Genomic DNA, 12,805 nt, shown 5'->3' with positions numbered 1-12,805 from the left:
AAAGCACAGGGACCGCAGTTCAATCCCCCAGCACCACATGCCAGCCAGCCCTGCCCCCTGGTGGGCTGAGCTGGCCACACACACACACACACACACAAATAAATAATTTTTTTTAAAAAAAGGACAAAATGTAGTCTTGTATCCTATTTTTCAGAATAGTACTTGTCATACTATACATATAAAAACATTTTTCAGGGTTTTTTTGAGGCAGCTAACTTTATTTTTAGTTCATGTTTGCATGAATGACATAATTACAGTCACATATAAATAACACATGTGAATTTTTTATTTGCCTTCTCCACATTACTCTTCAACTCCACTTTGTGGCTGTAGTGTCCCACCCAGCAATGCAGGCACAACCATTACTCGGTGATTTGGGGGCATTTATGCTGTCACTGAGTTTGGAGTGTTTAATTTTTTTGTGGCGCTGAAGATCAAACCTGGGGCCTCACACAAGCTGCATATGTGCTCTGCCACTGAGCTCTTCCCCTGTGCTGGTCTGGACTAGGCTAAACTGTACTACAGAGGCAGTAACTCCTAAACTGTACTACAGAGGCAGTAACTCCTAAACTGTACTACAGAGGCAGTAACTCCGTTTTCCTTATATACTCTGGGCAAACTCAAGAAGTGAGGTCAGACAGAGCTCATGGATGCTTTTAAGATGGATTTGAGGTGCTCAGGTTTCCTCAAAGCAAGTAGAAACAATGTGTCTCTGAGGGGAGGGTCAGAGAGAGCCCAGCACGTGTAGTAGGCCGCAGTGGGTAAAGCCCACATACCTGAGCAAGAAGGTCGATGTGTCCATAACGATATTGCTGGAGAGCGTGAAGGTCTCGGCGGTGATGAGGACCCGCACTGGGAGGTAGAGCGGTCTGGCATGGGGAGGTCACATGTGGGCTGGAGTTTGCTCCTTATAGCAGAAGCCCTACCCCACCCCCACCCGCCCATCCCTCACATCCTGGGCACCTGTAGTCCACAGCACAGGAGAACAAGTGTGTGTGCAAGATGGTGATGACTGTTGGGGGCAGGTAGCCCAGCACAGGGTCGTCCAGCACATCTAAGAACTCCAACAGCTTCCAGGGTAGGTGAAAAGTGAGCACAGGTAGCCTCCCCCAAACCCCACTGCCCATCACATGCCTTTCTAGGTACTCTGGCCCAGGTATGGTTCTTCACACTGGCCCCTTTGGACCCCCTGGCCTGCCACCCAAACCAAAAGTCCAAGGTCCAAGTCACCTCTGCTTACCTGGGAGTGCCAGCTCTGTTCAGGCAAGGACATGTAGTGGCGCAGTGTGGCCTTGTGCAGTCGTAGTGTCACCAGGAACTCCTGGAGTCAGGATGAGGAACAGAGCTCTCACACCCACAGTGGAGGCAGCTACTCAGCCCCAGGGACAGGTGCCCAGAGGGGAAGCCATACCTTGATGTTCTTGTGGGGGTCCAAGTGAATACGCACAGCAGTGGTCAGCATGGGGGTGCCATGCCCTTGGCCCTTGCGGCCTGAGGCTCCCTGCTCAATCACCCCTTCCTCGGATGGGTAGATAGTTGGGGCCAGGTGGGCTGGGGGGGCAAAGCTGGGCAGCTGCAGGTGACTGGGCAGCACGTAGTCGTCCATGGCCGCTGGGGAGAGATCTTGTGAGCCCCTTGCCAGGTACTGGCCGCCCACTCCACTTAAGCCCTAGGGACACAGCAGCAACCAGCCCCAGCTCACAAACCTCGGTGGTACAGTGTTGCCTTGTCAGCCTCCAGGCAGAAGTAGCCGAGCCCTGGCTGGCCACAGTACTGAGATACGCTGAAGAGGGTGCCATGCTCCACGTCCAGCACCATCTCACCATGTGTGCCCTCCAGCCGCTTCCCACTCTCATTCTGCAAAGAGAACATGCCCAGCTTCACCCATTGCCCCGTAGCTCCCAGGGCCTCGTGAGGCATCTCCAGGTGCCCTGCCTTCAGTTCCCTAGGCCCTGGCAGCACCTGCCTCTTTGCCAAAGGAGAATTATCTCTGCCCAGCATCCTTTTGGGTACAAATGGGGCCCATTCTCACCCACCCAGCATGGGGGTTTACAAGGACAGGTTGCTAGTAAGCGGCTGCTGGGTATAATGGGATACATGGGCTGGCACATGTGGGTCAGGGCCACAGGTGCATACTGTTAACCACTTGGGATTCCCACTTCCCTTGTCCCCCCTGGAGGTTCCATGTTTATCCTCTTGCCTATCTAGAGGGCTTGGGGCTTACTTGGCTAGGACTGCCCTCACCTTGGCCTCACAGAGGGCTGTGATTCTACCCTTCAGCACTGTCACCAGTGTAGAGAAGGTGCTCTGGGACTGGCGATTCCGGGGCGCAGGGGCAGGCACCTGGGGGGCACCTGATGCCTTTGTTGAGAAGTGGACATCCTCATCGTCTGAGTCTGAATCTGGGATGAGATCAGGGTAGCCAGTAGTCACAGACAGGGCCTGGAGAGCCTGGTCAGCCCTTCCCTGCCCTTTCCCCCTCGGGTCCCCCAGAACGCTCCTCATACCCAGTTTGAAGGCAGACTTGCACATCTTGAAGCTTTCATGCCAGAGGCCTGAGGAGCTAGGGAAGCCAGAGGGTTGGGTGGCAGGGCCACGAGTGGGGAGCAGGTCTGCGGGCTCCCACATGAGCAGGTCGTTATTTACCCTGAGAGGAAGGATGGATGGCAGGTTAAGGAGGGATGGCTTAGGCCCTGGCTCTGGCCCTGCCCAGCCCTGCCCTGCCCTGCCCTGCCTGGGTCCCCACCTGTTATAGATGCTCTCATAGACCTCCTTGCTGGGCAGAAAGACATGGGCACTTGGCAGGGTCATTTCCAGGCTGCAGCGGGAGAGTGCCAGGGTCCGGCTCTGAAACATCCGCATCTCCTCAGGGTCTCCAGGAATCACCATCTAGACACAGAAGGGGAAAGGTGCAGTGGGAAATCATCTCAGACTCTCAGTGCCTACTGCTGGCTCTGGTCGGAGACTTAGTCCTGACCATCGTTCATTCACTCATTCCTTCTTCCATTATTTCTTTCACAGAAGCCCTTCCTTACCTCCTGGGAGAATGCATGCACACCACATGCTGGTGGCATACTGATCCTGATCTAAGGGCATGAACTCCTTTAATCCTCCCAACAGCCTATAACAGAGTGCTTGTGCCCACTTCTGGGGGAGGAAACTCCCCAAGTTGACATAGCCTGAGTGGCAGGCCTGCACTCAACCCCAGGCAATTTGGACCCACAGCCAGGCCCAGAAAGAAGTGCTTCTGACTCAGTCCTCATTTACTTCAAAAAACATCCCAAAAGGACACCGCTGCCAATGGCCACGGTGGTCTGGGGTACTGATCCTCCCCACCAGGGGGCTGTCTTTGCCAATGCGCTTCCCTCTTGGCCCTGAACAGAGGTAGGGGTTTGAACTCCCTTACTGGCCCCAAGTAAGAAACACAAAACGGGGCCGGGGAGATGGCTCAGTAGAGTAAGCGCTTGCCTGGCAAGCGCAAAGGTCTGAGTTCAAATCCCTGGTTCCGGAGGAAAAAAAAAAAAAAAAAAAAAAACACAAATCCTCACCATTTAATGGGTCACATCCCACTCATCCCAGGTGGTCCTGTCACCTAGCCCATCACATAGCTGGCACCCATGGCAGAGGCGGGGTTGCGCTTCACCTCTTCTGTCTCATACATGGTCTTCTTGGAGGAGAAAGGTGAAGGCTCAGGCTCCCGCAGCTCGCATGGGCTCTCGGTGGACAGCTCCAGCTCCTCTGCCTTGTCTGGGGCTGCTTCCCACTGTGTGCTGTTAGGCTGGGGGTTCAGGGTCACCACTACCCTGCCGGGACAATGATGTGTCACTGTGTGTCCTCTGGAGCCTGGCCCCCATCCATCCCTGGGCATAGAATCCTGCTGTTTAGCTGCCCCCTCAACAGTCCCCACTTACTGGGGCAGGAAGTACTTGCGGCTTGTGCTTTTGGGGTCCAGGACTTTGGAGACACGCAGACAGGGGACGGGTGGCTTCTCTCCATCTTCATAGGTTGCTAGAAGGGGTGTAAAGATTTGAGTCATCAGATTAGACACTTAAGACATGCAGAAGCCCCTGGATGAAGGGCTCGCTCCTCCACTCCACCTGCTTCCCAGGAGCCAGGACACTGAAGCCAGTGCCCACAGAGCTAGTAAAGGTCTGTGCCAAGTTCTGCTCCTACTGTGACCCCAAGGCCGCCTTCCCCAAAGGCCTGGGTCCCCACACTGCTGCTGTCGGCCAGGTGCTCTTACCATGTAAGTCAGAACAGGTGAGTTCCAGGTGGGTAGGGGTTGGGGGACCAGGCCCACTGCTAAGCTCTGACCGGAACTGGGGCTCACTCAGCTCCAGCCGCAGCTGCTCAGCCCGCACAGCTTGGCCTGCCCAGGGGTCTCGTTCAGGCCGCAGGTCAGCGATGGGGAAGCGTAGCCTTAGCGTGGCCCGGGGTGCTGAGAGCCGAAACACTGTTTGCTGCTCAGTGGCTAGCGGGGGCTCTGTCTGTGAAAGGGTTGGGGTCAGAGGTGCCACCAAGGCTCCTATCACTACAGTTAAGGGCCAGAGGGCTGTGTTCTGCTGTCCACCCAAGGCAGGTCCCAGCAGGATATCTCACCAGCAGGCCAGCTGGCAGCTCAGGGGATGTAGTGGTAAGGTGCAGAAGGGCAGCAAGTCGGTCCAGAGCTCCCAGCTCCACATCTGCCTGGAAGTCAGCTAGGTCCAGGGCCAGGTCTGAGTGGCAAAGGCAGGCAACAGAGCGCCGAGGCCGGCTCTGTTTAGGGGCGAAGGTATTTAGAACAATAGTGGTTATGGGGTGGAAGGGGTACTATGGGAAATTGCTTCCTCTCAACACAATACCCAAATCCTCCTGGTGGTGGGGGAACAGCTGGGACAGGGAACCCAAGAGGAGACTGGGGTAGACATTTGATGCTTTGCCCAATGCAGAAGAAATACTGATTGAAAAAATCCACTTGTCAGTAGCACAGCACCTGGCAAGTGCAAGGTCCTATAAATTCAATTCCTAGCACAGAAAAAATAATTAAAAAATAGAAAACTACCTATTACTTGCCCTCTCTCAGCTGCAGAGGCCCACTGAGACAGAGAAGAGGCCACCAGATTAAGAGAACTGCAGGCACCAAGAAGAACAGAATAAGACGTCTAAGGGCCCTCAGAGTAGCACGGGATAGCTAGCTGGCTGGGGCACAGGATATGGGGGCCAGGACTGAGGAGACACTGACAAGAGGCCAGGGGGCTCAACCAACCACAGGAAGCAGTGAACAGTCCCTCAGCCCACAGTAGAGCTGGTTACCTTTGGCATGCGGCGCAGGGTCTGTATGTGACGCAGGTGGGCGCAGGGCTGAGCTGAGGCCTGGGAACCCAGGTTACTGGGAAAACTCAGGATCTGGGACAGGATACGAGAGGTGAGCAAAGTCAGGCTGCCCTCAATGCCCACTCAAGACCCCAGGCCTCACCTCTGCTCTCACCTCGGTGTACTCAGGCTCTGCACTGCCCCGAGGCCACAGGCACTCTAGCACCTCCAGCTGCCCGAAGTGCACATCTGTGCGGCTCACTCGCTGGCCTCGACTGCCGGTCCTCAGCTCCCATGACAGCTGCAGAGCTGTGCCTGTCAGCCTGTGGGGAAGAAGATACCTTCAAAAGATGGATCTGCAGACACCAGAGTTTTCAGTGTAGGCCCTTGCCTTGGGCTTGTGTTTTGTACCGGACATGGCTACAGGGACAGGCCTTCTTGAAGCACTGCCGAAGGTGGTGGAAGTCTCGGGAGCTGAAGGGCCCATCCTTGGTGGCATCAAACTCAGCAAAAAAGTGGGTGGCGAGGTCAGGTGGTCCGGAAGATGGGGCACAAGTCTGGAGCAGGGTCATGGTCATGCCCCCTAAGGTCATCTTCAACAGCGAGTCAGGGCGCATGGTGTCCACAGAGAGAGTGGGGGCCGCCTTTCCTGGGGGGACAGAGGCTTCACAAGGAGCTCCTGGGAGCTCATAAGGACCCCATGTGGAGTAACAGTCCTAGACCTGTGGTCTGGAGAAACTTAGGGTAAGCTGCACTGTGGGGGCCAAAATCTGCCCATCATGAGGATTACCCCAGGATTGGCCAGACCTTTTACACAGAATCAAAATAACCCCTCATGGTGCTAAAAGGTATGGTCTACAATAAGCTCAAATACTGACAACATACAGGTTGGTCTTTCACAGGAGACTGACTCTTAGAAAGTTTAAGCACTTGGCTCAGAGTGCTGACTTGGCCATCTAGGCCAAGTCTACAGTACCACCATCTCCCCTGAGCCAGGTCCCCAGGAATAGTCATAGGAGGCTGGACTCCAGGCATTACTCGAGGCCACTTGGGTACATTTGGCAGCCCACTGGATAGAGACCTCTGCTAACCCTTCTTGCCCCTAGAACCTCACCCAAGGTTCCCAGCTTACCTACTGCATGGGTTGGGATAGAGAGCCGGCGGGAGGCTACATTGGTATGCACAGAAGAGCCCAGGTCTACATCAGAGAGCGACATCTCTGAGACAGCTGAGGTCACACTGCTTGTGAGGCCAGCCATGGAGAAGAAGAGGTCTGAGGGCAAAGTGAGGGAGTCAGCATAGACAGATTGGGTCCCCAGACTCCTGCCTGCACAGCTGCCCCTTGACCCTATTGGTCCCACACCCACCAGTGCTGTCCATGTTTAGAGGAGCGGTAAGGGGATCTGGGCTGAGGGGCTCAGCCACAGCACCAGCCTGCAGCTGCTGGTTTAGATCCTGCTCAATCAACCACAGGTCTTCAGCATCTAGCGGGCGGCTCTTGTTCAACTTGTCAGCCAGGACTTCTGGTTCTATAGGGAAGGACATTTCAGTCCAGCCAGGCTGGCCCTTCCCCACCACTCACCCCAGCCTACCCAGAAGCCTCACCAGCAAGGCCGACAGTGCTGAGAAGTTCCAGGAGCTGCTGGAGTTGCTGAGGAGTCAGGAGCAGGTGCAGGGAGCCCAGCTGTCCTGCCACCTCCAACTGGGGGCCAAGGGGACAGGCATGGAGGAACCTGTACCTACCACTCAGCTCCTCAGGGAGATGCCACCCACTTATTGTCTCCTTGTGGAAGAGATGCCCATTGTTACAATAAACTGTCACCAACTAGCTGTATGAGCATGGCCACAATGTGACCTCTCTGAGCTACCATTCCTCTAATTGCCAAGACAGTCATTTCTTTATGTTCCCCCCATCACTCTAGCCTATGGATGACTGGATCACTGAGGATGGGCCTGAGATGGAGCACACACTCTCCTTCCTAAGGGGCTGGGGATGTACCTTAGGGCCTGGAAAAGCCTCATTCTGCTTCAGCTTCACTGTCAGCTCCATGTACCCCGAGCAGCTGCCAATCTGCAGGGGGAGGCTTGATGGTTCTGCCTGCAGGAGTTGCGAAGATGGTCAGAGGGATGGAGGCAGGCAGGGAGATCAGGGGTGTGGGAGCCAATAGTTTACTCACCTGTGAGGGGAACTCCTCAAAGTACAGGTGGATCCCCGCCAGCTTCAGCAGCTTGTGCAGGAAGGCAGGTGGCTGGTGCAGATCTATGGGGGGTGCCTGGCTTGGGTCCCGCAATGCCTCATCACAGTATTCCAGTCTGGGGAGCGCAGGGTCAGCCCTTGTCCCAGCCACCCCAGGCCTGGAGCCCTCTCTCCACACAGTGCTCTGTTCTAGGGGTATGGGGTTGGGAAGCTCGACCTGCAGAACTGTTCATCATACCCAGGCTGTCCTGGCCTACCACACTTAACTAGGGGGCTCAGGCTGACCCTTGCTCTCTGACCCTCAGGATCTAACCTCGTCCTCGGGACACCAGTTACCCTGGGTCTGCACCACCTGGCTCTGGCCACCAGTCTAGGTTCCCAACACCGCTCAACCGCCCAGCCCACCACAGCCCTGGCCCACCCCATCCTAGGAGATTGTGCTAGGCAGAGGTTCGGTCAACAGGCCCATGCAATAGCTCCCACTAGGACACCCCAACCAGCCTGCCCCTACCTCTGCACATGGACCTCCAGGGCCACGCGGTGCTCATGGTTAGTAGGCAAGTGCTCCACCCTCACAACAGTGTCTAGGAAGATCACCTTGATACTCCGCAGCACTGGGGGTGGTGAAGGGCTCGGATCAGGTAGAGCAGCTAGACAGAAAGCGTTTCCCCTGTGGGCAGCTAGGTAGCTGTGCTACCTGCAGCCTCTGTTCCTGGGCCACAAAAGGGATGGGGGCAGTGGAGGCAGAAAGGGCCTACGTACCAGTTTCGATTGTGTGTGCGAACATCTCTAGCCCCTCTAAGAGCTGTGGTGGTTCTGAGGGCTCAGATAGCCCTTCACGCAGACATTCCTGGGCCAGCTGCAGGCTTGTGGTCATACATGAAGCCCAGGTCTGAGAGTCAGCAGCCCCTGGCCCTGATGGAGGAAGTGGGTCTCAGGGCAACCAAATTCAAACAGCTCCTCCCAGGTACCTGCCCCAGTCATGCTGTCCTTACCTGGACCCTGGCGGGGCTGCAGGGTGAGCTGGAGGCCTGACACACACACAGTGCAGTGCTCAGTGAGCAGTGCAGCCCAAGGCACAGCCACCTCGATGGAGTCCATGAAGCCATCCACTAGCTCCACTGGCAACTCCAAAGACTCCAGCACCTCGTTCACAGCCTGGAGACAAGGACAAAGTAAGCTCAGTGAAGTCCCACATCTGGCTGGCTGCCACACCCTTGCTTTAGCCACTCATCTTGGAGTGTTTTCTCATCTCTTCACAGGCTAGTTACCAGCCTTGCTGTGGCTCCTGGAGCTCCCCACCCTGGCCTGCTCTACTGCTCCATATCTAAAGCGCTTAACCCTTCAAACCACCTCAGATGTTTCCCTCTCCATTCAACTCAAAAATCAATGCTGGGGGCCTGCTGGATAGCTCAGCGGATTAAAGTGCCTGTTTAGGCAGATGCAGGGGCTGTGGTTCAATCCCAGGTGTGCTGCGCCCCACCCCCAGAGCACAATAACAGTGATTGAGACTGGGCATAGAGCCTGCACCAGTAATCCCAGCAATTTGGGAGGCTGAAAAACTGGAGGATCACTAGGAGTCCAATCTGTGTAGTGAGACACTGTAGATCCTGTACTAAAATACTTAACTAGGGATTGAACTCAGGCCCTTGCGCTTGCCAGGGTAAAATACATTTAAAAAAAAAAAAAATCATAACTGGTGAGGTAAAGCACATTTTGTAATCCCAGAACTCTGAACGGGTAAGGCAGGAGGTAAAGCGTTCAAGCTCATCCTAAGCAATTTATACAAATCATGTCTTTTACGGTACATGCCTGTAACCCCCACACTCTACTCAGGCTGAAGCAGAAGGGTTGCCACAATCTCAAGTCCAGCCTTAACTATATACCAAGACTGTCTCAAGAAAATAAATAAAGCCTAGGATGTAGGTCAGTATAAGAGTCTTGAGGTCAACTAGCACAATTATTAAAAAAAAATTACTGAGCAGCTTCTATGTGCTCAAGCCCAGACAACACAGGTAAATAAAATGTCTTCACCTCCAACCCAAGTAGGACATATCCAGTGGATTCTAGACACATTGGGAAGAAACTCAAAGAAGAGGCACAGAGGAGGGAACTGTACCTAATGCAGCCTGGGGACCCAGGGAGGGGAGAAATGGGAAGGTAAAGATTAGGCAGGGGCAGGGGAGATAGCTCAGTGGCATACAAGCGCCTGCCTGGCAAGTGCAAGGTCCCTGGTTTGATGCCCAGTACCACAAAAAAAAAAAAAAAAAAAAAAAAAAAGAAAAGATTAGGTAGCAGGCAGAGGGACACATAGTTGCATGTTAAGCATGCACCAGTTCAGCAGAAGGCAGTGCACCCCATGTTCACTGTGGGCAAGCAGAGTTTAAAAGGTAGGACCCTTGAGGCCCAAACATTTCTAGTTCTGAGGCACAAGACTGAGACCCCTCCAAATGCCTGTACCCCTGACAGCCAGTGACCACAGTGCTCTCCTACATGGTGTCACCAGGAAAGCCTCAAAAAGCACTTTTCGGACATGCAAATGACTAAACTAGGTGTGGTGGCATACACCTTAATCTCAGTGTTTGAGAGGTTGAGGCAGGAGCCCCTCAGCACAAGTAAATTCAAATTCAAGGCTAGCCTAGACTCAATAAGAAGCCAACTTTAAATAAAAAACAAAACAAAACAAAAACACAGAGGGCAGGAGTGGTAGTGTATGCCTATAATCCCAGCACTGGGGATCGTTTTGAGTTTGAGACCAGCCTGGGCTACAAAGTGAGCTCAAGGCCAGCCTGAACTGCATAGTGAGACCCTATCTTAAAAGACAAAAAAGGGGCTCGGGAGATAGTTCAGTGGTCTACGCACCTGCTGGCAAGAGTTCAATACTGGGTACTGCATGATCGGGCTGGCCCTGGAACCCTGGGTGCTACAAAGGATACCAAAAGGGTGTGCTGGTGCATGCCTGTTGCACACCTGTAATCCCAGCACTGAGAAGGCTGAGACAGGAGGATTACTATGAATCTGAGCTATGTAGTGAGACCCTGTACCAAATAAATACATAATTAAAAACAAACAAACAAACCAACAAACCATAGAACCAGAAGGCGCATGGAGACTGAGTCCAAATTCCTCACTCAGTCCTAGGGATGGGGAAACTAGGATCCAGAAGGAAGAAACTGATGTAATGGCCCTATGTACTATGAGGACTGAAGTTGGGACCCAGGCCTTCCCAACCCACCTGAATCTCCAGGTATAGTCTTTGGAGACCACCATGGTGGGCCTGCAACTGGGTAAAGGGGATGGTTAACAATAAGCTGTTTACAATACTGCCAGGGGCTAAACTGAAAAGTAGTCTAGCTAGCTGGGCGTGGTGGTACACGCCTGTAATCCCAGCCCTCAGGAGGCTGAGGTAAGAGGATGGCTGCAAGTTCCAGGCCAACCTGAAGTACATACAAAATCCTGTCGTTTAAAAAAAAAAAAAAAAAAAAGACAAAAAGGGGCCAAGGAGATGGCTGAGTAAAATAAGTGCTTCCCTGGCAAGCACAAGGGTCTGAGTTCAATCCCTGGTTCTGAAAAAAAAAAAAAAAAGACAGAAAGAAAAAAGTAGCCTAGTCAGGAGCCCTCAATAAGGGAAGACATTGCGAAGTTCTTTCTGCTTTCTGGGGCACTAAAGTTTGGGCCACTTTTCAGTCCAGTCAAGAGACTGAGGTCAGAAGGCCTCCCACACAGAACCTCAGAGACAACAGACTACTGGAGGATGCCAACAGAGAAGGCCCTGCACCTGGGCCCACTGTGCTGCTCTGGACCTAGAAGGTAGAATGAGTACCATCCCTGAACTGGGCCTCTAATTTGTGGCTCCTCTGCCATCTCCCAGGTCAGCTCAGCCCTTCACAATGGGGCCTCAGGCCTCCAACTCAGACCTTCCTTCCTGGACCTTCCTTCAGCTTCCCAGTATCTCTCCTTGGCTTCCTTCCTAACCCAGGCCAGACGTCCAATCTTCCTTGAGGGTTCCCTCCAGGTAGAGATGCTGGGCCCCAAGTCTCTCCCTAGACATCGCTAGGTCTGCCCTACTCTCCTGAAAGCAGGAAGTAGATTGCGGCCGCGGTAGCAGTCACACGCCGCCGCCGTGTTGATCAACTCGGGTGCTGACGCTGTTGTTGACATCCACATGAGGAGGCGAACCCCACCCACCGGGCTTGGGATTGTGGGGTCAGGAGGTCAGGGCGCATTTTCCACAGGTGCCCTCGCCAGGGACCTGGACCCCCATACCAGACTGCCCTACCGGCTGCCCAGGCCTCACTACACTGGGGCCCTCAGTCGCCCCAGGTGTCGCTCAACCCTTCCCTCGTCCCGGACTTCGATGTCATTAAGCTGGCACTCCGACACAAGGGGCATCCCTCCCTAGCCTGTCTCTGGGAAAGAGCAGAAGCCACCAGCGGGGTGCCATGAGGCCCGGAGGCTGTCTGGGGTGGCCCGGCCTGGGTCCCCCAGTCAGATTCTCTCGTTTGAGGCCCGCGTCGCTGCGCTCCCATCCCGGGACCCTTCCCAGCCCTGGCCTAGTTCCTCACCCAGATCTCCAAGTGGATGTCCCGCAGAGCAACGTTGCCCTTGTAGAGATCCAGGCTGAGCTGGTCCACGCTGAGGTCCTCCTGGAGGAAACGACCCAAGTAGTGCTGCAGCAAGTAACGGCACACCCGCTCTTTCACAGAGTTCGACCACGAACTCAGCCATCGTGACATCTTGGGGACCGCTGGGTCCCGGCCGCCTCCACGGGCCTCCAGCCTGTGATCCAGTCCGGCTGCGCCGTGCACTAGAGCCCCCGGCTCCCTCCAGCTCTTCTCTCGGCTCCAGGCCGCGCCCCCTGACGCTAGGCCACGCCCCTACACTAGCTGCTATTGGCCACAGCAGAAGGCACGTCCAGCTGATTGGCCGCGAGGGGCGGAGCCTTCAGGCGCAAAAAATGGACTGGGCTCAGAGCGTGATATAGTGCCCTCAATCATGATATGCGCTTGCGTACAAGTACTGTGTGGGAGGGCCTTTAACCTCCTTGCGTCTGGTTAAGGGGAAGGCTGTTGGTGGGGCTCGCGCAGAGGAATGCGCATGTGCGGACTTCACGAACTACTTTAGGTGGTTGGGAAGGATTTAAAGAGACAGGGTCCTATCAAACTTTGTAGAAGACTTTCCAGGGGAATCAAATGAGTGTAACGTTTGGCAACTTGCATCGGTGGAAACAAGTGAACCACCATTTGTATTTTATAAAATGTTTTACCATCTTTTATTGCATTCAACCCTCTTAATTTTCTTTTTTCTTTTTTTTTT

The 12,805-nt window shown here is 54.2% G+C and overlaps 1 protein-coding gene across 7 annotated transcripts in view; it reads right to left on the bottom strand.

Annotated features, from left to right (window-relative positions):
- The window catches only part of Atg2a (autophagy related 2A), a 20,504-nt gene extending 8,181 nt beyond the window's left edge, over positions 1 to 12,323 (bottom strand). For 2 of the 7 annotated variants that reach the window (XM_023703959.1, XM_023703960.1), the window contains exons 1-24: positions 12,055 to 12,323; positions 8,485 to 8,647; positions 8,252 to 8,404; positions 8,001 to 8,139; positions 7,470 to 7,605; positions 7,292 to 7,390; positions 6,898 to 6,994; positions 6,660 to 6,821; positions 6,425 to 6,565; positions 5,704 to 5,956; positions 5,468 to 5,615; positions 5,293 to 5,385; positions 4,600 to 4,755; positions 4,244 to 4,487; positions 3,912 to 4,008; positions 3,644 to 3,803; positions 2,747 to 2,889; positions 2,508 to 2,647; positions 2,245 to 2,402; positions 1,707 to 1,857; positions 1,412 to 1,611; positions 1,241 to 1,321; positions 964 to 1,070; positions 777 to 869 (exon numbers count right to left, since the gene is read on the bottom strand). In XM_023703959.1, the coding sequence (XP_023559727.1) occupies positions 777 to 869; positions 964 to 1,070; positions 1,241 to 1,321; positions 1,412 to 1,611; positions 1,707 to 1,857; positions 2,245 to 2,402; positions 2,508 to 2,647; positions 2,747 to 2,889; positions 3,644 to 3,803; positions 3,912 to 4,008; positions 4,244 to 4,487; positions 4,600 to 4,755; positions 5,293 to 5,385; positions 5,468 to 5,615; positions 5,704 to 5,956; positions 6,425 to 6,565; positions 6,660 to 6,821; positions 6,898 to 6,994; positions 7,292 to 7,390; positions 7,470 to 7,605; positions 8,001 to 8,139; positions 8,252 to 8,404; positions 8,485 to 8,647; positions 12,055 to 12,225 (3,485 nt within the window). In that variant the 5' untranslated portion in view covers positions 12,226 to 12,323. The remainder of the gene's footprint in view (positions 1 to 776; positions 870 to 963; positions 1,071 to 1,240; positions 1,322 to 1,411; positions 1,612 to 1,706; positions 1,858 to 2,244; positions 2,403 to 2,507; positions 2,648 to 2,746; positions 2,890 to 3,643; positions 3,804 to 3,911; positions 4,009 to 4,243; positions 4,488 to 4,599; positions 4,756 to 5,292; positions 5,386 to 5,467; positions 5,616 to 5,703; positions 5,957 to 6,424; positions 6,566 to 6,659; positions 6,822 to 6,897; positions 6,995 to 7,291; positions 7,391 to 7,469; positions 7,606 to 8,000; positions 8,140 to 8,251; positions 8,405 to 8,484; positions 8,648 to 12,054) is intronic. The other 5 variants (XM_023703961.1, XM_023703962.1, XM_023703964.1 and 2 more) reach the window with 3 other exon arrangements.
- Between the last annotated feature and the right edge of the window lie 482 nt (positions 12,324 to 12,805).

The sequence above is a fragment of the Octodon degus genome, unplaced genomic scaffold (genome assembly GCF_000260255.1).
Source record: "Octodon degus isolate 3935 unplaced genomic scaffold, OctDeg1.0 scaffold00184, whole genome shotgun sequence".
NCBI classification, from domain to species: Eukaryota; Metazoa; Chordata; class Mammalia; order Rodentia; family Octodontidae; genus Octodon; species Octodon degus.
The sequence above is the reverse complement of the archived record's forward strand: the minus strand, read 5'-3'. Positions and strand labels throughout refer to the sequence as shown.